The sequence below is a fragment of the Triturus cristatus genome, chromosome 7, assembly GCF_964204655.1.
Source record: "Triturus cristatus chromosome 7, aTriCri1.1, whole genome shotgun sequence".
NCBI lineage: Eukaryota > Metazoa > Chordata > Amphibia > Caudata > Salamandridae > Triturus > Triturus cristatus.
Window position 1 is genome coordinate 290,757,210 of NC_140590.1, and position 24,089 is coordinate 290,781,298.

The 24,089-nt window shown below is 47.1% G+C and overlaps 1 protein-coding gene across 11 annotated transcripts in view; it reads right to left on the minus strand.

Moving 5' to 3' along the window:
- Positions 1 to 24,089, minus strand: part of FLT3LG (fms related receptor tyrosine kinase 3 ligand) — a 786,318-nt gene that overhangs the window by 745,255 nt on the left and 16,974 nt on the right. For all 11 annotated transcript variants that reach the window (XM_085616318.1, XM_085616321.1, XM_085616323.1 and 8 more), the window contains exon 2: positions 14,682 to 14,804. In XM_085616318.1, coding sequence (XP_085472444.1) covers positions 14,682 to 14,750 — 69 coding nt within the window. In that variant the 5' untranslated portion in view covers positions 14,751 to 14,804. The remainder of the gene's footprint in view (positions 1 to 14,681; positions 14,805 to 24,089) is intronic.

Genomic DNA, 24,089 nt, shown 5'->3' on the forward strand with positions numbered 1-24,089 from the left:
GCTCACTGTTTGCTCTGTACTGTCTCTGCTGCGTGACTGCGTCTCCCTCGCTCGGTGCGGAAAAAAGCAAAATTTATGAACACAATTAATGAATTTAGTGCTGACTGTAGGTCAGTGCTGGATAAATAGCGCGGTGCGCTGAAGTCTCCACCGCCGCGTCTGCGCTGCCTGCTCTTAGTCGCAGACTCGCAGTTCACCCACCTTAGGGGGGTGGGGCGGGTGCGGCTGTTGGTGGTGAGTTGACACATGCGCATTGGAGCTCACGCAATAAAAAGTGCGCGTGATCCCCAGGTTCCAGAACGCAGGCTGCAGCAGAGACTGAGACCTTGACGAGTCGACCAGAGGCCCTCTCTCGCCACCCCATAATTTAATTTATTTATAGCCCCCTAGCCCCTGCCTGTCCCAGTGTGTCCCAGTGCCGCCCGCCGCCAAGTGAGTGTTGTTTTTGCATTTTTGCTAATTGCATTTTCAATCAGATAATGCACAGCAGTAGGAGCGCGGGGTCAACGGGTAGGGATCGACCTGGTATTCTCTGATTGTCGTGTTCACCGAGCTCAGGTTTGTGTATGTAAGTTACGTAACAGAGCAACAGGAGAATCCAGATCAGAGTCTGATCTGGATTTTCCTTTTGCTCTGTTACATAACTTACATACACAAACCTGAGCTCGGTGAACACGACATATGGGCAACTGCGTGCATTGTTCCGTCCTATGGTGTGGTGGCACTGTAGTGTCAGGGCAGTGTTCCTGGTGCGGGGGAGTCGCGACTCAAGACCGGGCTGGAGCGGGCCAGAAATTTCAAAAGCAAAAGGGGCCTAAGGAAGTAAGGGGCAAGGGGGCTACTACTAGGCACAGGGAGCGAGGTGGTGGCTGGCCTCAGGCCTGGCACTGCAGCCAGCACGGGTTTAGGATTATCGCCTACTGCCTGACACGCGACGCTGCTCCCTGACACTAAAAGCCGCAGGACTGGGTGACTGTCCAGCGCTGATTGACAGTCTAGTTCACGGTGCGATGTGCGTCCCCTGTCTCATTCCTCTCCTTTCTTTTATTTGCTCCCCTGTGAAATGGATCCAAAAAAAAAAACACTTTTGTTGGAAATGTCGTATTTTTCTGTTATTTTATTTCCAAGGTGCAGCTTCGGGAATAAAAGGTTAAAATATGATAAAATAACTAAATAAAGTAAGACAGAGTGGTAGCAAGCTGGCCAGATTGATTTTATTAACACCCAAACACATTAGCGTCACTTTTACAGAGTTTGCCAGTGAAGCGCTATTTTTGTTTTCTTGTCTTTGTTTTTCCTGGGCTTGCACCTAGTGCACCAATCCTGGAGGTGCTGCAATGTGTGGATTGGAGAAAAGAAATGTGTACTGCGGCTCTGCGTCCAGGGATGTGGTCTTTTTTACCCTACTACTGCTTACATTTTGTAAGGATATAAGCAATGGACGTTAAAATGGGTCCATTCAGGGCCTTGTTGTCATGTCCTCAACTTTTCAGGCAAAAGCACTCACTGATTTCTGAATAGTGAGTGTAAAAGCGCTAAGCTAACCATGTTGTTCCTGCTTACATTTCACATGGTTTGCTAATTTTGCATTCCCTTTGAGTGTTTGCTTTTCCAGGATGTTGTTACTATTTTTTGTAGGCCACATATTGCTCTTGTCTAGTGCGTCATTTAAATTGAGCCACATCCAGGTGTTTATAGCCGGCAACAATTGGGTTGTAATTGAAGGTAGTGTGAGTTTTTCTCAGTGGGGCAGTATGGTTTTCAGTGGGGGAGAGGATGTGGCACTATGGCCAGAGCTGCTGAATTTGGAACTGGTGAACCAGGTTCAGCCTTAATAACCAGTCCATTAGACCACTCTCCTGAGTGAGCACAACCCATGCTAGACCTTAGAAGGCTTCGCAAGACCTTAGAAACTCTGGTGTCTTAGCACCAGCAGGCGGATCCTAGCAGTGGCAAGTGTGGTTTAACCTTCAAGGCTTGTCCACCACAATCCATACTGAAGTTCACCTCCAGTCTTGCGGGCAGGCCTATGAAGCAGCACACCCTAGAACAGTGACTGTCATTGAGGTCACAGGACCCTTGAAGGGCCAGCTCTAGGGCAGTGCAACCGGTGTGACCGCACCGGGTGCTGACTTTGGGTGGAGGCATTATGTTTGCAAGTATATTAAGATTTTAAAAGCGCTTGCTGCCTCCTTCCTGGCCTCCAGCAATTTTCGGCATCAATAAAAATGGCATGATGAATCTGGTGTTGAATGTTCTTCCTAGAGAGAGATCTGCATATTGTTTAGTGGAAGTTTTGACTTATGGAAAGGTAGCTCAGAGTGTTAATGTGCCTGCTGCAAAGAACATGTACCATGCAGATCACAAAGTGCACATAATGTAAATAGGTCAGTGGGCTACTGCTTTTGTCAGAGAGATCCTATTGTTACTTGCAGTTAATAAGTTAAAATCCTAACATAGAACAGTGAGCTATTAATGCAAAGGGCACCACCAGTGCTAAGGCCGTCCCTGGCCTTGAGGGCAGTCTTCCTCACTGACCTGCCTGTGCCTGAGGCTGCGAGCAAGACTCCGGCTATGCTAGCAGGCTGCACCACTACCTACCAGGCCCGGTTCTAGAGGGTGGGCCAGGCCCACCAAACATGAGCCTCCTTAGCCCTCGCAGTCGCAGTGAATCTGCCACCGATGTACAACAACAATAAAAACTGTTAACTTGTGATTTACGATCCTGCTGCAGAGCAACCATTTGTCGGTTGGTAGTTCGTAAATGCAGATAAACTGAATTTTATGGGAATAGCTCAGTGGGTTACTACCTCTGTCACAGATATCCTTGTGTTACTTGCAGTTCAGAAGTTAACATAAGACAGTGACCAATGAACTGTCATAAAAAAACTGCATACAAACTTCGCTTTTTTGTGTTGTGATGTAGTTAGAACTTCTCCATTCTTTCATTATTCTAATGTTACTAATAAGAGTTTGTTTGGGCAGTTATACATTTTTATCAGTAAAGCCAACCCTGACCACTGGAGTACTCTTTAAATCCTGACTTTGTGCTTCTCCGAGTCCCGACCAAACCCCTGTAAAATATACTGCCCACCAGAATGGATGAAGTGATTTCTACACCTTGTAATCCTCATTAGCTTATGTGACATTTCGCGTAAACTGATTTTGATTTATTGTCTCTGTATAATGTGTGCTGCTGTTATGTAAAGTACTGTGACACCTTACACTGATATGAGTAGTGCTATACAACGAATGGAATGGGTATGAGAGGGGCAACGGAGAGATAAGGGGCACTAGTGGAGGGTGGCAGTGAGGGAATACCAGGAAGAGGTCATGGGGTGGGGGGAGCTACAGAGAGATGAAGGGTGTGGGTGGCAGACAGTGAGGGAGGGTGGCAGTGAGGGAGTCAGAGGAGGAGGTCCCGGGGTGGGGGGGAACTACAGAGAGCTGAGGGGCACTAGTGGAGAGTGGGAGTGAGGGAAACCGAGGTGGAGGTCATGAGGTGGGGGAACTACAGGAGAGATGAGGGGTACTAATGGAGGGTGGCAGTGAGGGAAGCCAACGAGGATGTCATGGGGCAGGGGGAACTACAGAGCGATGAGGGGCAATAGTGGAGGGTGGCAGTGAGGGAATCTTATGAGGAGGTGGGTCACAGGCTGGAAGGGAACTACAGAGAGATGAGGGGCACTGGTGGGGGTGGCAGTGAGGGAATCCGAGGAGGAGGTCACGGGGTAGGGGGGGAACTACAGACAGATGAGGGGCGCTGGTGGAGGGAGCGGTGAGGGAATCTGAGTAGGTCATGGGGTGGGGGGCTACAGAGAAATGAGGGGCACTAGTGGAGGATGGAAGTGAGGGAATCTGAGGAGGAGGTCATGGGGTGGGGGGGCTACAGAGAAATGAGGGGCACTAGTGGAGGATGGCAGTGAGGGAATCCGATGAGGGGGTCATGGGGTGGGGGGAAACTACGGAGTGATGAGGGGTGCTGGTGAAGGTTGGCAGTGAGGGAATCTGAGGAGGAGGTCATGGGGTGTGGGAGCTACGGAGAGATGAGGGGCACTGGTGGAGGGTGGTAGTTAGGGTGTCTGAGGAGGAGGCCATGAGGGGGAGTGGCTACGGAGAGATGCTTTATTTTAGCACTATTTACAAAACTCAGGATATAAAAATCATTTAATGTTTGCACATTGTCTTGTACACTTTTTACTCTGAACCTTTGCACAATTGTTTGAAGTTAAGTGCGTTTTTAAATGTCTTTATGCTATTTTATATGAAGAATAAATTGTTTATATTTATATTCATGTTTTGTGCTCGACATTTCATTTTTTAGTGTTCTCTGTAGGAATGTCTATGTTTTATGACTGTGTATCTTGGTGCTCCTTAAGGTAATCATTTACTATGCTTTAAAAGTTAATACAATCCAATATAATATGTAATGAAAAATGTGTTGAAAAATACTTTTTTTTTTTGGCCTTTCTGTCTCCCAAATTTCTTGTGTGGGGGGGACAAGTTCAACCCCCCCAAACTCCCCCTAATAGTGGTTGCTCACTGCGCTTGCTCGTTACACACCATGTGGGGGCTGGTCTCACTTTTATTTCTCTCTGATTTACTACTCGTGCCTATTTTTGGTGCTCTCTGAAAGAATGTCTATGGGTACATATGACTGGGTGGGTAACCTGGTGCTCTTGAAGGTCATCATCTACTATTTACTGTGGTTTGAAAGTTGATACAATTGAATATGTAATGAAAAATGTGCTGTAAAATTCACCATTTTGGTCGGTTGTTTTCCAAAATTTTCTTGGGGGGAGAACCCCCCCAAACCCCCCTAGTAGCGGTCGGGCTCGCTCGCTGCGCTCGCTCGCTACGCGCTGGACGGAGGCTGGTCTGCAAAATTTGACGGGGGCTGGTCTGCCAAATTTTGCCAGGGCTGATTTCAGTTCCCAGTCCGGCCCTGGCCCCCGAAAACCTGGAAAGAATGCGGGAACGAGCTATTCCACACCCTCCGGAGGATCTGCAATCAATCTCTCGGTTGTGGACTCGTTCCCAACCCCTGGAAGCAAGCGCTCATCACCCCGCTACTGAAGAAACCAACTCTGAATCCAGAATGCCTTTCCAACTTTCGCCCCATATCACTTCTGCCCTTTCCGGCGAAAGTGGTAGAACGTTGGGTCAGCACCTGCCTCTCAACCCACCTAGAGCAGCATCACGTTCTGGACGATTTCCAATTCGGATTTCGTCCAGCCCATGGCACCGAAACAGCAGTGCTTACTGCCATGGAAGAACTTCGAGTGCGTGCAGACAGGGGCCAAGCCGTGGCCTTGATCTTATTAGACCTGTCTGCCGCATTCTATACTGTCAACCACGTGACCCTGCTTGAGAGGCTGAGAGAGGCTGAGGCTGTTGCCAGCGTTCGCAATTTGGGCGTCATGCTAAATAACAAACTTAGCATGGAAACGCAGGTAACAAGAACAGTCGCCACCTGCTCGGCCCTTATGCGCTCACTGCGCAAAATCCTGCCATTATTACCACCTCCAGCCCGAGTATTGATAGTCAGGTGCACTATTCTGAGTCGCCTCGACTATTGCAACGCCCTCCTGCTTGATTCTCCTTCGATACTGTTAGACAGACTCCAACGAGTCCAGTCGGCAGCAGCCAAACTGGCCCTTGGATGGACCAGGAGATCCTCGGCCACCGATGCCTTGGCCGAGTTGCATTGGCTTCCCTTGAAGCAACGAATAGCTTTCAAGGCCCTTTGCTTGGTCTTCAAGGCACTACACGGTTCAGGACCAAGACCTCTTCAACATCTGTTCTCTTGGTACATCCCTACCAGAACGCTACGATCCGCGACCGCCTGCCTTGTGAAAGTACCCAGATTTAAGAAGGCCAGGATCGGGGGAAGATCTTTCAGAGTAGCTGCCGCCAAGCTCTGGAACAGTCTGCCTGCCGACATTCGCCAAATCTCACAAATTTCACAGCTCCTACCTTTCAGGAAACGAATAAAAACATGGCTCTTCCCCCAGCCTTCCACCCCCGCCCCCCCTTAATCAATTCCCATCGCTTCTAACCCAGGAGTAAGCTACCAGCGCCAGGATACCTGCCAGGTGACAGCCGCGCTCTCTAAATGTTTTAAATAATTAAATAAATAAACTATTCCGTCCGCTTCCCCCTGCCGTGCCCGGCCCCGCCGCGCTTACCTGAGCCGGCCGCCGCTGGGAATTTGTCAAAAAAGGTTGGCCAAATGAAAGGTCATTAGATGCCCCATTCAGCTCTCTGTCGCATATGCCAAGTGAACTTTCAATTGTTGATAGAATTCTTTCACGCAACAATGTCACTGTTCTTCCAACTGCAGCTAGAGCCAAACTCTTTCAAGCTGCTCACCAGGGTCATCTAGGGGCTGGAGCCATTGCAAAAACCTGATGCAATTTTTTGGTGGCCAGCTTAGGATTCTCAAGTGGCTAATTGGATCTCTTCTTGCAACACTTGTTTACTTTCACATAAACACTGGTTCACCCATCAAACTCTTTAACAGACAGTTCATTTTCCTCAGGAACCCTGGTCAAAAGTTGCATTAGACTTTGAATGACCTTTTGATTTACTATCCTCAGACAATAAATTGTTACTGGGTCTAGTAGATTACTTTTCTAAATGGGTGTTCTTTGATTTTGTCCCAGCTTCAAGTACTTCATTTGTTATAAGAATTTGGACAAGATTTTTTAACACGTAGGACCACTAACAATTTGGTCACTAACAATGGGACTCAATTTGTCTCTTCTCAGATGAAAGAATTTGATCATATTCATCAAATCAGACATTTGTGGGTGGCGCTGTACTCGCCGACCTTGTATGGTCTGGTGGAAAAAATTAACAAATTCCTAAAAGATCAGCCTTGGCTAGCTAGGTTCCTGTAAAGGAGTTTTAGGAAACAAAATATGGCTATACTTCCGCTACAACATTCCACAACTGGTGTCTCTCTGTTTTGTCTGCTTAGGAAAAGGAAACCCTGGTCTGAAGTTTGTTTAGATTGGCTAAAGGACATTATACCTAAAGAAAAGATTTGTCAGTGTGGAATAGCGAAATTGGCAAAAGAAAGGGTTAATGCGGCTCAGATGAAGCATAAAATGTATTATGACAGTACACAATTGTAAACATGTTGAATTTAAGGTGAATGATTGGGTTCTGATTAAATGACCTACCAGAGTCAAAAAAGGGTAATACGTTTTTTCTAGTCCTTTTTAAATTTCACAATTATTGCAAAATGCTGCAGCTCGGCTGCTCTTGAAAGTGCCAAAATTCTGTTACAATACCAAAGAATAGACTCGGAGGAGCTTAGCGCGCATCCAAGATGGTTGCGTGAGCACAGGGCTCACCGGACCCTCGCCACTCCTCGCAATTTATCCGGATGATATCCTGATTTCTCGGACGGACCCTCGAAGGTGAACCTCGACTGAGTCCATAACTCTTTCCAGAAATTGAATCGGACCTGGGCGACTAGAATTACAGCACTTTGAACTTTTGGGGCCCACCTGGAGGCCGTGCCGGGGAGTTGGTGATTTGTGGAGCCCGGACGTAGTTGAACAACAACGGCAGTGGGACCTCATCTGTGGCCGTACCCCCACTTTCGGTTTCGTTTCCGGATCCTGACTTGGTCTGATTGAGAGACCGTTTCGCTCGGCCGGGGACCAATCCAGCCTCCATTCAGTGTCATCGCTGCCTCCTTATTATAGCCTCTTGGGTCAAGTCGTGATTTTCTTCGGATCGTACGAGCCAGCTTCTTGACCTATTAGTGCCCGACCTGCCGGCGGCCATTTTCACCAGGTCTCGCGGGCCCCTCCGGGGTGCATCTTCCAATATGACGGGCAGGGGTGAACCCGAGAAGCGGAAGACCAAGACGCCTCTTCGTGGGGGACCGTTCCAGACAAATGTTATGGACCGTTACACTCAAGCCAAAGGATCCCCCGGGCTCTCCAGCAGTACCCCGGAAGACGCCAGAGTCGACCCTTCTGCCCCTGTTGACTTGTCCCTGCAGGACATTATGGGCGCCATCACCGGCATGAAGGAGACCATCGGCCAGCAGTATGAGGCTCTGGCTCGTAAAATTACCACGGTCGCCATTGATGTCACTCTAATCAGGGCCGACCTGTCTAAGACTAACGAGAAGGTGAAGTCATTGGATTTGAAGACTTCCAGCCTCACGGCCGATGTGTCGGAACTTCAAACAGACCATGGCAATTTGAAATCGACCAACGACTTGATGTCCCATCGGCTGGAGGAATATGAGAACAGGGCAAGACGCAACAACATTCGCGTCATAGGTGTTCCAGAGAATCCTGAGACTCGTTCGGTTGACCTCCTGGTCGAAGATCTAATCCTCACCCATCTTGCCCCTTCTGGACTGAGCAAGTTTTTCGCTGTGGAGCGTGCACATCGTGTCCCGGGCGGTAAGCCCAAGCCTGGCGCTCCTCCGAGGCCTATCATTGCAAAACTTTTTCATTTCAGAGACAGTGATGCGATTTTGCAAGCTTTGAGAGTGCACGGCCCTGTGAAATTTGAAAACTCCTCTGTCAACTTTTCCCCGGACTTCACTCAACTTGTCCAGAGACAGAGGATGGGCTTTCAGGGGGTTAAGCGACGTCTCCGGGACCTGGGATTGAAGTATGCTTTTCCCTACCAGGCTTCGAGTGGAATACGAGGAACGGACCTTCTTTTTCGAGCGACCGGACAGTGTGAGTGACTGGTTGGATTCTCTACCTGGTCGGGGCGATCGCACGGGGCACCCTGGCAGTGCCGAGGGTGGTGAGCCTACACAGAAGTGACTCTTTGGTCCCTAACCTTGACAATCGGACATTGCTCAGTTGGGTTCTACTTCGTTTGTATATTTTGCCTTATAGTAGTTCGTGTCCGGGTGGCGGGTGGAGACGGGCCTCTCTCCTCCTCCGGGGTCTTTTTGTAGAATGGGATTGTTAGGGCGACAGGCACACTGCATTTTGGGGTGGCTTTTTAGTCTGCAGGGGTGCAGGGAGGGGGGAGTTGTAACGGGTTTTGATTGGGGGGTGGGAGGGGGTGTTTGTGTTCGTGTTTTCTTTTCTCAAGGTGGCATATTGGTTCTTTCTCTGTCTCAGGTGTCCTGCTCTCTGTGGGGGGACTCATGCAACTCTTGTGGGGATGGGGGGTAGTGGGTTGAGGTTGATATCTTGGAACGTCAATGGATTGGGGGATCGTATTAAACGGGGTGTTGTACTGCAATATTTGCGTCGTTTGACTACGGATGTGGTACTCCTGCAGGAGACGCATTTGGTTGGCAACGTGTGTCATGCTATGAATAGGTGGGGGTACCGATTGGTGGCACACTCTGGGTTCACCACTGGTTCCAGAGGGGTTGGTATTCTGGTCCGGTCTTCCCTCCCACTAGAGATTGATAATGTCATCCTTGACGACAGAGGCGTTATGCCGCCCTAACTGGTAGGTGGGAGGGTAAGACTCTCTCCTTAGTCACGATATATGTTCCCCCAGGCCTCCAGACCTCCACTTTCTCTGATGTTGGTCGGATGTTGCTGGAACTCCCCGATAGTCTTCTTCTCGTGGGTGGGGACTTCAACTCCGTGCTGTTCGGCGATCTGGATCGCCACCCCCCCAGGGCCCTTCCCGTTTCACAATCATGGCTTGGTGGGTTTTTGGACACCTTTAGTTTGGTGGATTGCTGGAGGTTAATGCATCCGACGCAATGTCAATCCACCTTCCGCTCCGGGGCTCATGGGAGTCTCTCCAGGCTTGACTACTTCCTTATGCCCGCGGCCCAATCCCCCCACGTTGGGGAGGTGAGACACCTGGCCCGGGGCATCTCAGATCACTCCCCTGTGTGGCTTCTTTTCGACACTGGGACGCAAGCCGCGGGACGGATCGCCCCTATTAACCCCTGGCATCTGCGCAACCCCAAGACTCGCAACAGCCTCATTAAGTCGCTCGACCACTACTTCCTGGAGAACGAGGGGTCTGTTTTGTCCTCAGTGTCCCTTTGGGAAGCCTTCAAAACTGTTATTCGTGGACAGGTCCTATCATTAATAGTCGAGACCAAGAAAGCTAGGATTGGGGAGGTCGTGAAGCTGGAGGCCGAGATACTGGAGTTGGAGGCTGATCTAGACTTAGGTGTTACCCAGGATAGGCTCCATGCCCTTAGCTTGAAACAGTTTGAATATAAATCCCTTGTTACGGATGCTGCCAAGACAATGTACAGGGAACAGCAAGGTAGACTGTATGATGTCGGGGATAAGGCGGGTAAATTGATTGCATGGCTTGATAAGAAGGAGAGAGCGAACCGTGTGGTCCCCGTGCTTCAGAATTCTGATGGTGTGCATGTGACTGACCATGGCGAGATTGTGGAGTGTTTCGCTGACTATTTTCGTGTGGTCTACTCCCCGGTGTCTGATAGAGATGAGGAGGACTCTCGTCTCTTGTTGAGGGACATTGCGCTGCCCTGCCTGTCCGAAGAGGATCGAGGGCGCATGGAGGCATCGTTGTCGGCCGACGAGATTGCTGCCGCGATTCGTTCCCTTCGTTCTGGCAAAGCTAAGGGCCCCAATGGATTGCCTATTGAATTGTACAAGTTGCGCCCGGATAAAGTCGCACCGTTTCTCCGTGATATGTTTCTGGAGTCGCGTGAGCTTGGTTCCCTCCCTTGTGATCAGCGTCTTGCCACTATAGTTGTGTGATTCCTAAGGAGGGCAAGCCTCGTGATCGTTGTGCCTCTTACAGGCCTATTTCCCTATTGAATGCTGAACCTAAGATTCTTGCCAAGGTCCTTGCTAATCGCTTACTCGCTGTCATCTGCGACCTGATCCATCCGGATCAGTCGGGTTTCATTCCGCACCGGAACATTGCTCTTAACTTGCGGCGTTTACATGGCGTTCTCGCCAGGGCGGAGTTTCTCTCCGAGCCGGCCATCTTGGCTTCCTTGGACGCCACGATGGCCTTTGATACGATAGAATGGCCATATCTTTGGGCCACTCTGGCAAAGTTCGGTTTCGGTGCGGGATTTATTAGTTGGGTGAGACTTCTATATACGGATCCGCTGGCTCAGGTTGTTGTCAATGGTAGGGTGTCCCAGCCCTTCGCTCTCGGGAGGGGTACTAGGCAGGGGTGTCCGTTGTCCCCCTTGCTCTTTGCTCTTGCTTTAGAACCGCTTGCAGCCTGGCTCCGATGGGAACCATCGATAAAGGGCATTCAGTGGGTCCCTGACTTTGAGGATCGGGTTTCATTGTACGCCGACGATATTCTTTTGTACCTCACCTCCCCGCGTGAATCCCTTAACGTCCTATTCGACGTCCTCACTTCTTTCGGTAAAAACTCCGGTTTGATCATTAATTGGTCTAAATCGTGTGTGTATGTTATCTCTGGTGGCCTTCCCCCCTTACCGAATAGGTTTCCCATTCACATTTCGAAATCCGGTTTCAAGTAATAGGGGGTCTACGTATCGTTGGACCCGGCGGTCCTCCACGAGCATAACCTCCTTCCTCCTCTCCGGCGATTGAAGTTGGACGTGGCTCGGTGGCGTAGATTGCCGTTGTCGCCACTCGGTCGAGCGGCCCTTTTTAAAATGATGTCCCTGCCCCGATTTCTCTACGCACTCCAGAACTCCTTTGATATTATTCCAGCGGCCTACTTCCGGGAGGTGGAGGGTTTACAGAGGAGACTTGTTTGGGACGGTCGCGCACGCATCTCTCTTGCAAAACTGACTCTCCCCTGGTATGACGGGGGCATCGCGCTCCCGGACATCAGGAGGTATTATTGGGCCTCCCAGTTGTCCGCCATCAACCATGCTACATATGCTCCCGGTCCAAATCCGGCTTTCGAGATGGACAAATATCAGTTGCCTGGTGGCAACTTCAACAGAGCGCTCTACTCTCGGGCGGCGGGGAGGAACCTAACGGGGCCCACTAAGATTGCAGTACGTGTGTGGAAGGATGCCAATGTGGCTGTGGGATGGAATGATCGCCTGACACGAGCGACCCCCTTGTTCGCATCGGACAGATTGGGATGCCTCTGGACAACGAAAGGTTTTGAGAACTGGGATACGATTGGCATTAGCAGAGTGGGTGATCTTTGGGTGAAAGGTGCGGTCAGATCCTTTGCGGTGCTTCAGAGTGAGTATGAGTTGAGTGAGAGGGAGTTCTTCAGATATGCACAGGTTCGCCACGCTTTGCTGTCGGTCTTCGAGGCCGGTTCCACAGTCCCTGCATCTTCACCACTCGAGGACCGTATACTTGATGGTCATCTGCCTGATAGTACGATTTCCTTGATTTATAAGAAATTAATCAACAATCGGGCGGACCTCCTGGTGCGTCTTAGGGAGGCCTGGACCGGAGACGGGTTGGAGTTGGATGACGAAGACTGGCAGTCCGCACTGTCCTCCCCGAAAGAGGTGGCCATCCCTGCCCGTCTCCGTCTCGTCCAGCTCAAAATTCTTCACCGTGTTTGTGACGGGTCCTCGTTTGGTTGTGATGGGTTTTTCTTCGGATGGGTTGTGTAAGCGTGGCTGTGGAATGAGCGCCACCTTCCTTCATATACTTTGGGAGTGCCGCGAGGTTGCGGCATATTGGCACCGTGTGCATGCTGTAATGGAGTGTGTCACTGGGGTCGCTCTGCTGCCTGAGGCTCGTCGATGTTTGTTGAATGTATGGGAGCCGAATGACTACAACGTCGCCCAGGCCCGGTGGGCGGCACTTGGGAACATGATCGCAAAGAGGGATATTGCGCAGCTTTGGGGTTCCCGACGGCCTCCCACGGTGTCAGTGTGGAAGGAGAACATGGACTGGTGCATGTTCAAAGAGAAGAGGGTGTATCTGGTTCGGGGTAAGCCTGGGGCGTGGGGTAGAATTTGGGGTCAGTGGAACACCTACCGAGGTAACATCTGTACGCCCCCTTTTGTAGACACTCCGGACATTTCTCTGTCCCCCTGATCCCGAGGTTCCTGGAATACTGTACCCTTTTATCTGATTGTTCTGAGTTCCCCGCTGCCTCCCCCCCCTCCCTGGTCATCGCTGTTGTCCTCCTGATTCTTTACCTGGTATGGTGGGACCCCCCCATCGGCTCTCGACACCGTCTAGACTGTTTCTCGCCTTGAGTTTTGTTTCCTTGTTTCTTTGTTTGTTCTTTTCCCTTAAAATTTAAAATATTTGTATCCTGCCTAGCTTCTGAGTAGCAGATAATGTCTCCTGTAACCCTGCTGCGCCTCTGGGGATCAGTCGCTGCCTCGTGACGTCAAGTAATTGACATGCATACATTAGCGGCCGGCCCTGGTGGTTGTAGGCCCATATTTGTAATGATGCTAATTTGCACAATAAAGTTTAAAAAAAAAAAAAAAAAAATACCAAAGAATACGGGCCCATCATTGGTTACCGGTAATGGACAGGGTTAGATTAAAATCTCTCTGCATTATTCACAACGCTCTGTATAAAAAAGGGTCCTCACTATCATTGAAAAACCTTCTTTTGGTACTGGCCCCAATGAGCCTTTTGGTCTTCTTCAGTTTATCTAAGAGAAGTCCTAAAGATAAAGAAATATAAATGGGAGGCAGGAGTTTGCACTACTTTGGCTGTAAACTCTGGAAATCTCTTCCATTTGGCTCCAGATCTCAATCGGGTCTGTCCTATTTTAGGAAATTGCTCAAAACTTGGCCTTCTGTATAACATTTAAAGTAAGATGAGCAGATGATTTTTATTAGCCGGTTCTCAGGTATGCCGTAAGCACTAAGACACCTGGCATTTGCACGCTTAATAAAAGTTTTACCTACTTTACTTACTTACTGTCATAATGATGAGCCTGTCAGTGATACTGAATTCATTAGGGATACTAGGAACTCTTGCAATACCTCCATGCCCGTGAATTATACATATTTTTACATGTATTGAATTTTTTTCTGTTCATTTATAATAAAAGTGGAAAATGATGTGGTGGTAGCCTAGAGTTTTTACACTTAGTCCTTCATTAGTGTTTATACCTTTATGTGCCTCGAAACAGCTTCTTGTGTAATGATATTTAATGTTTATTTATGTAATGTGTTCTGTTTCTCCAAGCTCATGCACCGCATACCTTCTTCATGGCATCCAACCCCCAATTTAGCAGTTGCAATTTGGATGCTCAGGAGGTTGGATCTGCAGGACGTGGGCTCCTGTAAATATACAATAAACTTACCTTTCACCTGAACTTTGACTGCTTCCCTGGTGGATCTTTGTACACAACAGACGTGTTCACAAACAGTTCCGTTGCATATATTCTGAAACACTGCAGTAAAAAGGGTTCCCGCTATCATTCAAACTGAGGTATCACAAAAAGTGCATCAGGTCATTTTATAAAGATGACTCTGCAGGCATTTTACAAGTTGTTGCCAAAGACTGTAATGACGAGTCTATGGCAGCTCCACATCCATGGCCTCCGGTGACTGACCACATTATACAGACGTTACTAAAAGTTACATTGACAACATGTAACTATTATACAGTTTTCCATTGAACTAATCAGAGTGAATGCACTCAACAATTTATGCAAACAAAGTCCACAGAGTTTATATCCCATTTGACAAATACTTTTAAACACATGTTGCTACCATAGTTCTTCGTATAGCTACACAAATTCTTCACCTAAACTAAAATATATGCATGTACTTTTCAAATCCTCAGAGGTTGTATACTCACCCGAAGTCTTCTCAGTCTCACAAAGTAAGTGTAGGACAGCGTGTATTGTGAAGCATGGCACCAATTCATCTCAACATTGCTTGGTCAGCTTGCATGCTGGGGGTGATGAATCTATAAGGAGGTCTACAAAAACATTTTAAAAAGATTTCAGTAAAGAGTGAGCTGGAACAAGATAGAGGAAAATATATGAGAATCAAAGAAAGAAGCCAAGATATGACACAAAAGGCAAGAAATTGTGGATAAATAAATGACAGAAGAGAAAAAGGTAAGACAATGAATATTCTGGTCAGCTATGGGACAGAAAAACAAATTCAAGAATCGAAAGGGAAAGGCCGATAGTGCCAGGAAACAAAATGAGAGACAAAAGTTAGGAAGTTACCAGCTAAACACAGTGAAACTGTATCATTTGACAAATGCCTAAAAACTGATTTGTTTGTTTCTGTTCATGCTAGTAAATCATTGCAAGTAGAAGAAATGCCCATGTTTGTGACAAATATTGTGTGTCAGGTCTGAATTTCGAAGTCATAAAAGCCTAGAAAAATTGGTCAAAAAATATCAGAAATCAGTGAATCACAACAAGAGTCAGAGTCTTCTGAGAAAGCGATGACAACCAAACCCAATGCCCATCCACGTAGGAACTGCCTACCTCTCGCCCACCTCCAACAACTGATCAGAAAGCATTGGATCTTTAATGTCTTCTCTGTGATTTAGCCAGAACAAGAACTAAAGGGATTGACGAAAGAACAAAGTACGAAGTATGTGAAACATCTTTTTATCTGTAGCTAGTTTCTTCCAAGTTGAAGTTTTAATTGCACTCTTGAGTGCTGACTAAGGGTTCAGCCTCAGTGAGATCGGAGAAATAATGGTCAACATTGATGAAACTTTGTTGATCCATAATAATAAAATGAAAATTTTTCTGGTGAGAATGTACAATGACAGAATTCGTTTTTGTCAGTTTAACGAAAAGAATGAGCCACTTAAGGTGTTCTCAGCTGATTTGACTACTGAAGTTATTGCTGCCAAAATAAGATCACAGGATGCAGTGAAATCAGCAAGAAACATTTTAAGAAACATCCTGAATGATTTAGATTTTGGACTTAATGACAAATTTTGTGATACCTCAGAGCTCCACAAATCATGGGAGTCAACAAGAACGCCTGATGTTGTCTTACATGTTTTTACACCATTGTTTAACCGCAGCAAAACAAAACTGTTACAAACTAAAGTTCTTGAGTTCGGAACAGAAGTAGACAGCATTGATGATGGCTTTGAAGATATAAGCGAAGTGGAAGACAATCCCATGAACCGACAGGCTTATGCTGTACAAATGTACTATCTTTTCCAAATCATGTTTTATTAATTACATCACAGGAAAAAGAAAACTCAGCTACATATGATGATTGTCCACGAAATCTATGAAAAGTGCAAAAGTAGAGAGCTAATCACTTCAATGAATTGGATTGGTGTATCAACAAGTTATAGTGATATAGTACGGAGCAGGAACTTGTTAGCAACTCATGCTGTAAAATCGTGTGAATCCGACAGCACACCACTTCCAAGTCACTTTACCAGGAAAGGCTTTACAATTGCTCCTCTTGATAATTTTGAAGACAGCTCATCTTTTTCTGGAAATTCCAGCACATACGATACTGCCATTGTGCTTTTTTGAGAGTGTACTGATTAATTAGCTGCTGGAAAACAAGCTCTGTTAGCTGTAGGCACACTAAAAAGGAAGCTGCAAACTTATAACCCAACTGCCTTGCCAACAAGTGCAACATCACTACAAGCCATCAACACAACCATCTCTAGCAGAAGTTTCAAAGTGGTTGAGGGCATGGATCTTCATCTACCTGATGCTGCAGTCCGCAAAGCTGATTTAACTGAATTTATCATATTGCTTATTGGGTGCAGACTGAAGGATGAAGAAAAGCCAGTTCCTCAGTGGGCTGGAATTCATGCTCTGATCTCCCTGAATACCATCTCACTGAAGAAGGTTGGATGTTTACCAGTAATATCATCTCCAGTCACAAACTATGCAACAGTATACACAGCTCTAAAAAAATTCAAAAATGTGCATGCTCAGCTTGAAGACCAGACTATCCAGCCAATTTTCTGCGATAAAGGTGTTTTTCATATTTTAGCTGACATTTTTATTAGCAATCCAGTAGAATTTGATGACCTTTATCCATGCACTTCATTCAAAAGACATAATGCAAAGCCATGCAATGTTCAATTCACTCAGTCCAAAATCAGAAAACCAAGTTAGTTGCAAAGAATTTCAAGAAACATCAGAACTTTGCAAATACTGAGGAAATGTTTTACACATGATAGCTCTAGTGAAAAACGTGGTACATGCTGATCATGAAGGTGATTGGGAGCTGCATGGGAAGACATTGGAGTCACTGATTACTGTATTCCGTGAATTTGATTGCGTAAACTACCTGAGATATGGGTCCTGGTATTGAGAAAGAGTGAAGAAGAGTGAAGAACTTAGAGGTGGAAAACCTATACCTCTAAAGAAAATTGATCCAAACAAATTTTGTGGGGAAAGACAGAGAGGGAAGGTTCAATGCTGTGGCTCCAGATATGACACTGGAACAGACTATACAGATAGCACGGAAAAGCTCCAAGGGAATTGTTGGTTAGACACATATAAGTGAATCTGTTGCTCAATGGCGCTAGTTTACCATGAAGTCCTTTCTATTTGCAATGTTTTCAGAGAGTTGACAAAGCCAAAATAAACGGGCTATCGTGAAACTATTCCTCACAACAAATGTGTGGGAAAGAGAGCGTAGCGTTTTAATAAACATATTGATAGCCTTCTTCATTTCATGCAGCAGCAAGGAAACCCCTTTGAAATGACTGAGCCTGTGTGGGGCTTGGCATGTGGAGAAGATGGCAGTTTGAGTTTGCAGCTCCGACTCGGAGGATTATAACTAACATCCTTTTCCCACCCACAGGTCGATGAGGAAGGCTCAAAATAGAGAGAACATCATGTACCACCAATGCGATCACTTTTGAGCAGTTTGAGACAGCTCTCAGCTACTTTTTCACTGTCTGAAGCTGTGAGTCCTGAGAATCTGAGGATGCCTGACCTCAAAATGGCGCATTTTGCAACCCTGCAATCCTAAGCGCGAACTGAATAGTTCTACAACAGGAGTCTCCAACCGGTCGATCGCGAGCTACCAGTAGCTCACCGAGTCCCTGCGAGTAGCTCGTGCTGAGTGCTGCTCAATTTAGTAGCCATTTAGTGTTGTTTGGGCTATTTAGGCTTTTTTCAGGCTCCGTTGCCCGTCCTCACCCAAACCAGCTGCTCAGATTGGTTTTGAGCTTAGCTGGGGCGGGGCAGGCCAAAGGGGATGAAGTTCCGCTTCTGCAGCGTCTCATGACCGTTTACGTGCTCCCTCTGCCTTTTCCTCACTGGCACCGCACTGTTCATTGTACGAGTGCGACAGATGCCAGTGCGGTACTCAGGCAGGCGTGGAAGGGCGGGGCAGCTGGTTTGCAGGTCGCGCAAGCAGTAAAGAACTGCTGGGACCCGCATGTACAGCATTCCACCTTGTATTTCACCAGAAGAAGCAGGTAAGCCACAACACTTAAGGTCCCCCAGTAAAGGGTAAAGACTCGAGTCATACCTTGTTGAATGACCCTGCATACCGTCATGGGACTGCACTCATGATGCCCACGGCTGCCCCAGCACTTCTCCCACTGGTCGGCCCCGGAGGGGATGCCGTTCCTCTCCTATGTGCGTTGTGACTGTCTCTATGCGCCCACTGTCTTTTCTTCGCTGCACCGCGTTGTTTATTGTGCGAGTGCGACGGCTGCCCAAGTGCTTCTCCCACCAGTAGGCCCTGTTGGGTAAGTCTCCAACATTGTCCAAGACAGAGTCTTATCACAATGTAGCTCCAGGATGCCACCAGCATCGACTCCCAGTAACTTGAGGCCGAAGTCAGGCACCTCACTACGCTCTGCTGCATGGCTAAACAAGGAGATGGCGGCATTCGATCGGTAGGGACACCTTGCAGAGCCAATGTGCAGGGCACCCCCACTTCCAATGAGGAGGTAATCAAACGCTCCATCCACAGCAACTGCAACTGTACTTTTTCTCTACTTGTCTTTCTACTTGATTAGAGTCAATGACATGACAAACCTTTACATTGGCTCCCTAAGTGTAAGAAGATCTTTAAAAGTTTGATGGGGTTGTAAAAGAGCTTCAGGTTCTCTCAAATAATGTTGTTCTGAGACAGAGATTCTGACTTTTGGAAGAAGGTATTTGAGAGGCTGAGCATCATACTTATGATTGAAGGATGTCTTTCATTGGCTATGCTCAGGTGCAAGTGAACCTGCATTTGCTCATTGTGCATTGATCGCTGCTAAACCGCTGTACTGTGGCATTGGAAAACAGCCATAACCCCGAGTAGAGCCTTGGCTGAATGATCTGACAGGGATGTCTAGTTTGTAAAATTATTTTCATAGTCATTAGGTAACATTATGATATGTAAATGTAAATGTTGTAGACTTGTAAAGCGCACAGCTACCCCAGCAACGGGGCATCCCGGTGCTGTAGACCGCTGGGGAACCCGTCCTGGCTATCCCTGTGAGATGGTCCCTTTCTGGGTATCTCCAAGGTGAAACCAGGCATCCCTGGCGTCTGTGGGGGGCCGTTGTAGAGATGAGGCAAGCTTAATGCCCAGAGTTGCCGAGTGTGTTCCTGGTTAGAGTAGGTACCGAGGCGAGAATTATCGAGTCCGGTTTGACCCTGGTCCACGACCCTGCCGCGTCGGGAATTGAACCCTGGTCCCTGGCCGATTCTCTGCTTACGGGTCTGCCGCCTCTAACTAGTGAGCCAAACTTGCAACTGCCTGACAATTCCAATTGCTAGTATGATTAGTATGGACTTAAAAGTAATACACGCCACTACTTCAAGAAAGCATATTTAACTTGAAGCAATTTTTCCACGGCGTGCCACTTTGAAAGATGGTCGAGGTTATGGTACCAGGCACACACTGATATTAAATTCAAGACGTCTGGCAAGTAAACATCCATTTCAGAGCGTCTTTGAGAAGCGTGCTTGAAGGAGCATGACTGCTCTTGAAGCCCTGGTACCAGAAATGAAAGGCGAGCCCTGAGACTACAGTGAAGCAATCTGAAACCAATAGGCTTGTGGTGTGTGCCCACCAGTCTCTAACCTCCCCAAAACGAGTGGCACCATGCAAAGTTACAGGGCCCCTGTGGCCTGGTGTGGTGTCATGGATCACACTGTCCCACATAGAGTGAGCCCTGTGTCGGTTGCATTCATGAATGACCATCTGACATCTCAGGCTTGTAATAACTGTACGTATTGAGTCTCTGAATAACTGAGAGTCCTCTGTGTAGGTAGGAGGTGAAAAAGGGAGCCAGTAGCTCTTGGTTGTCATAGAAACCCAATCATAGGGCTGACAATAGTACAGGCCTGCAATAGCTATGTCCCTTCTTGCCCTTCGTGTACTAAAACCGGCTTGCCCAACCTTAATTAAACTGTCAGCATGGGCGGACCACGTCACCTCCGTAGTGCCTCAAGGTTATTTGTAGTGCCTAATTAAGGCAGGCCCCCAATTAAGTTGCAAGGAGCGAGGTCACAACATTAGCATACAATGCTGTGCCCCTGCCTTTTCCACCCTGGCACCGTGTTTTTCATTGTGTGCAACAAGTGCTGGTGCGGAGCAGGTTTGCAGGTGGTGCAAGTAGTATTGAACAACCGGACTACCTGCCTTATTAGCCTGCTACCTTTATATTTGATCAGAGAAGCAGATAAGATGGAATCTACAGTGGGTTATATCACAGAGTTGACATGATTGGATGAAAACTGTAGTTTTTTTAACATAAACCTTTCCTCACATATGATGCCCTGACAACACTGCCATGAGTAAGCAAAGTATGTAAATGTGCAACATTATTTATTAGACTATATGTACATGGTGGGAGTGATGACATTTGGGGTGGGAATGGCCTACAGGTGGACCAGGCCCTACCAGAAGGGCTGGCCTGACAGATCAGTGCATTGGTTGATTTTTGGGCTGTTTGTGGGCCGGTTTTATTGATTGGTGGTCTGTGCCAATGCTTGTCTGTGTTTTTTGGCTGGTGGGCTGTTTTTTATTGTTAATTTTTCTGATATTACCAAACATTGCCTGCTGCAAGCATAAATAGACTAGTCTTCCATACGTTGAAAAACACCTCCTATACAACATGTCTTTACATTACAAGATAAAAACTTCATTTGAAAATGTGGCCCACTTTTATTAGCTATTGGATTTGCTAATGGGGCTACTTCTAATTAGGTGCCGGGGCCTCTTTTCTGTCCCATTCCGACAAGCATTGGCCTACGCTTTCACGGCTTGCACTTTTGTTGTCTCACTGTTGTGGCTTGTGCTTTAGTTTGTTGTCTCACTGTTGTGGCAGTAAATGCACCGCATTTAACATTATATGATGCATTCCTATCCTTTCCCTGCACTGGTACACAAACTGCTGCCCCCTAGTGCAAACACAGGCACTCCTGTGCCGTGGTGCAAGGGTGCCTGTGTTGCAGACAGAATTGTTTTTACACAGGTAGGGGCACCTTCTTGCACAAAAACAATCCTCTGAGGTATTTTCCTCTTTCTATGTGTGCTCCATTTAAAAAGGGATAAAAAGGAGCAATAAAGGTATTTCTCCTTGTTACGCCTCACCTGGGGCGGCGTAGCATTTTGAAGCATTTCCCAGGTCCACTACTAATGGTGAATCTGAGAATGCCTCCCTGGGGTAGAGTAACGCAACACATCAATTTGCGCTGCCTTGCCTCCATATCTAGGAGGCCATTAAAGGCCACACAGTGTAGCTTTGTGTGACCTCATAGATTTTGTACGGTGCACCCTCAACTTATGCATTTCAAGGTGCTGTTGTGTGATAATGAAAAAAGGAGAGGCATTGTGTTGCAGTATTATTAGCGTAGGGTACGCGTACTAACTCAATGTGTGGCCCTGAAGCACTTACCTACATGGGCAGCAGACTGTGCCATGTAGGGTGTGTGGTTGAAAGTGTTTGCCTTGGTTTGTGATGTTATGTTATGTCAATAACTTTTATAAAGCGCATAATTACCCAAGGGTGTCCTGGTGCTAGATTATCTATCCTGAAGGCAGAGAGCAGGGAGGAAAGGAATTATTCAGTAAGAAGCCAGGTCTTCAATCCCTTCCTAAAGTTGAGGAGATCAGTGGCGTTTCTAAGGTAAAAAGGAAGGTCATTCCAGGCCATCGTCACGCATGCAGCAAAGCTTTTGCCCCCCCCCCACAAAGCTTTTTTCGTGTGCGGAACTGTGATCAGCTTGGCCCCCAGCGAGCGTAGTGTTCTTGTTGGAATGTACCACTGGAACAGCAGATATAAGAAATCTGGGCCTGTGCCGTGAAGGGCTTTGAAAACCATACATCATGGTATTCTGATGGACCGTGTCAAAGGCCGCGGACAGGTCCAACAGGATCAGGGCTGCCCTCCCACCCCGATCCACTGCCTCTCCAATCTCCTCTGTGGCCTTAATGAGAGCCGACTCGGTGCTGTGTCCCCCTCTGAAACCATACTGGGAGGGGTCCAAGGCTTGTGTTGCAGCCAAGAAGGAGCTGAGTTGAGTATTCAAAAGGTTTTCAGTCAGCTTGGCTGGAAGTTGAAGACACGAGATCCTATGTAGAAAGTTTTTCCAAGGCTTGTCTTATGAACACCAAGGTGCGCTTATTTTATTTATTATCTGATAATAGCATAATAAAACGTTATCATGTTATGGGGCACACTGTATAGCAGTGTGGTGCATGATGAGGTGTGAGACAGATATGCAGTTACAGTTTATGATTTTTCAGTCTGCTGACAGCTCTATAGGTCCCATTGGTATTCCTTGTAGTTGTAGTTGTCTACTAGCAGCCTTATCTGGATACTACCGAGGTCAGGATCACACAGTCTGCTGAAGAGGGGAGCCGTGACTGGTCCCAGGTTTTCCGGTTTCATGTTGTAAAGTTCACCCACTGGTTATCTCCTTCTCCCTAGAGTTGGTGTGGCCACTTTTAGTGCTTCATTGAGTAAGTTGTGACATGCGGCCTACTGAAGATTAGCCACAAGCAGAGCACCGGGGCAGTTTAGAGCAGCAGTGCTCAATGACCTGGCTCTTCACAACAGGGCCAGTCAAAGAACTGCTCATCATTATACTGAGACATCTTCACTCCTATGTATATTGGGATAATCAGATAACATTATTCCTTGCCTCAGTCATATGTGGGCAATCTTTAGAAAGGTGATATTTATTGGTTTGAAATGTGGGTGATCCCAGTCACCATAAGCCTGAGGTCACAGGGCTATGTCACAAAATTGCAGCTGTCATGGAATATCATTATGTGCAGTAGTTTTGAAAGCTTGTCCTAATTCAAATAAGCATTGAAAATGCAATAGGTCTCGCCTTTAATTAAGTTAAAGCCATTTGCTTTGCTAATGGTATTGTATAGCAAAGCAAATGGCTTTAACTTAATGAAAGGCGAGACCTATTGCATTTTTAATGCTTGTTATCCATGAAGTCCATTTCTGTAAACTAAGCTTAAGAGTCAATTAAAGGCAGTCTTGGTGCTTAATTTGTGCCGGCGGCTGCATTTGGTGGGCAGCGGAACTAATATTTGGGCAGCATGACTTATTATTCATCATCAAACCCTGAGCTTGAGAGAGAAAGGCAGAAAAGGGAGAAAGGATGATAACCTAGGAAAATAGTGACAAAAGCAGAAAGTAGGTATATAAAGAATGTACAAATTGATAGAGACAGGAAGTGTAGGGCGGTGCAAGAAATGTGCACGAGGTGGAGTCAAGACTAGACAGTCTTGGAATTTTGGCAACAGCAGCATTCAGTTGGGGTTTTAAGAATAACTTTGGGCTCTTTGACTTTTATTTAAGTAATTTTTTTCAATATGCACTGGGAGTCCACATTGTCTCATGCAAGGAACACCTGTGTTAGCTGAGGCTGCACATGAGAACATTGGGGCAAATGCAAAGACTGCAGCATATCTTGATGCTTTCAGTTGAGTTCAGATAAAGGGAGATTTGAATGTAACCCTATACGGGAAATACTCAACAAAAAATAAGTCTCCTCGGGGCAGCAGGTTAGAAGAACACTAAAACTTTGAGTACTTCCTGCTATAAGCGAGAACGAAGGTGGCCTTCAAACAATAAACCGAAGACACAGGTCCTGTTCAGCTTTGTACTTCTCTCCACCCCCTTGGAGCTTAATCCAAACAGGAGCCAAGAGTCGTCAATTCAAAGAGCTCTTTGTTTGAATAAAAGGCGCTCGGGGAAGCTAAAAAGACAAGCTGTCTCCGCGTGCACTACTGTCCGCGCAGGCACAGCGAACAGGAGACAGGGAGGGACAGGAGA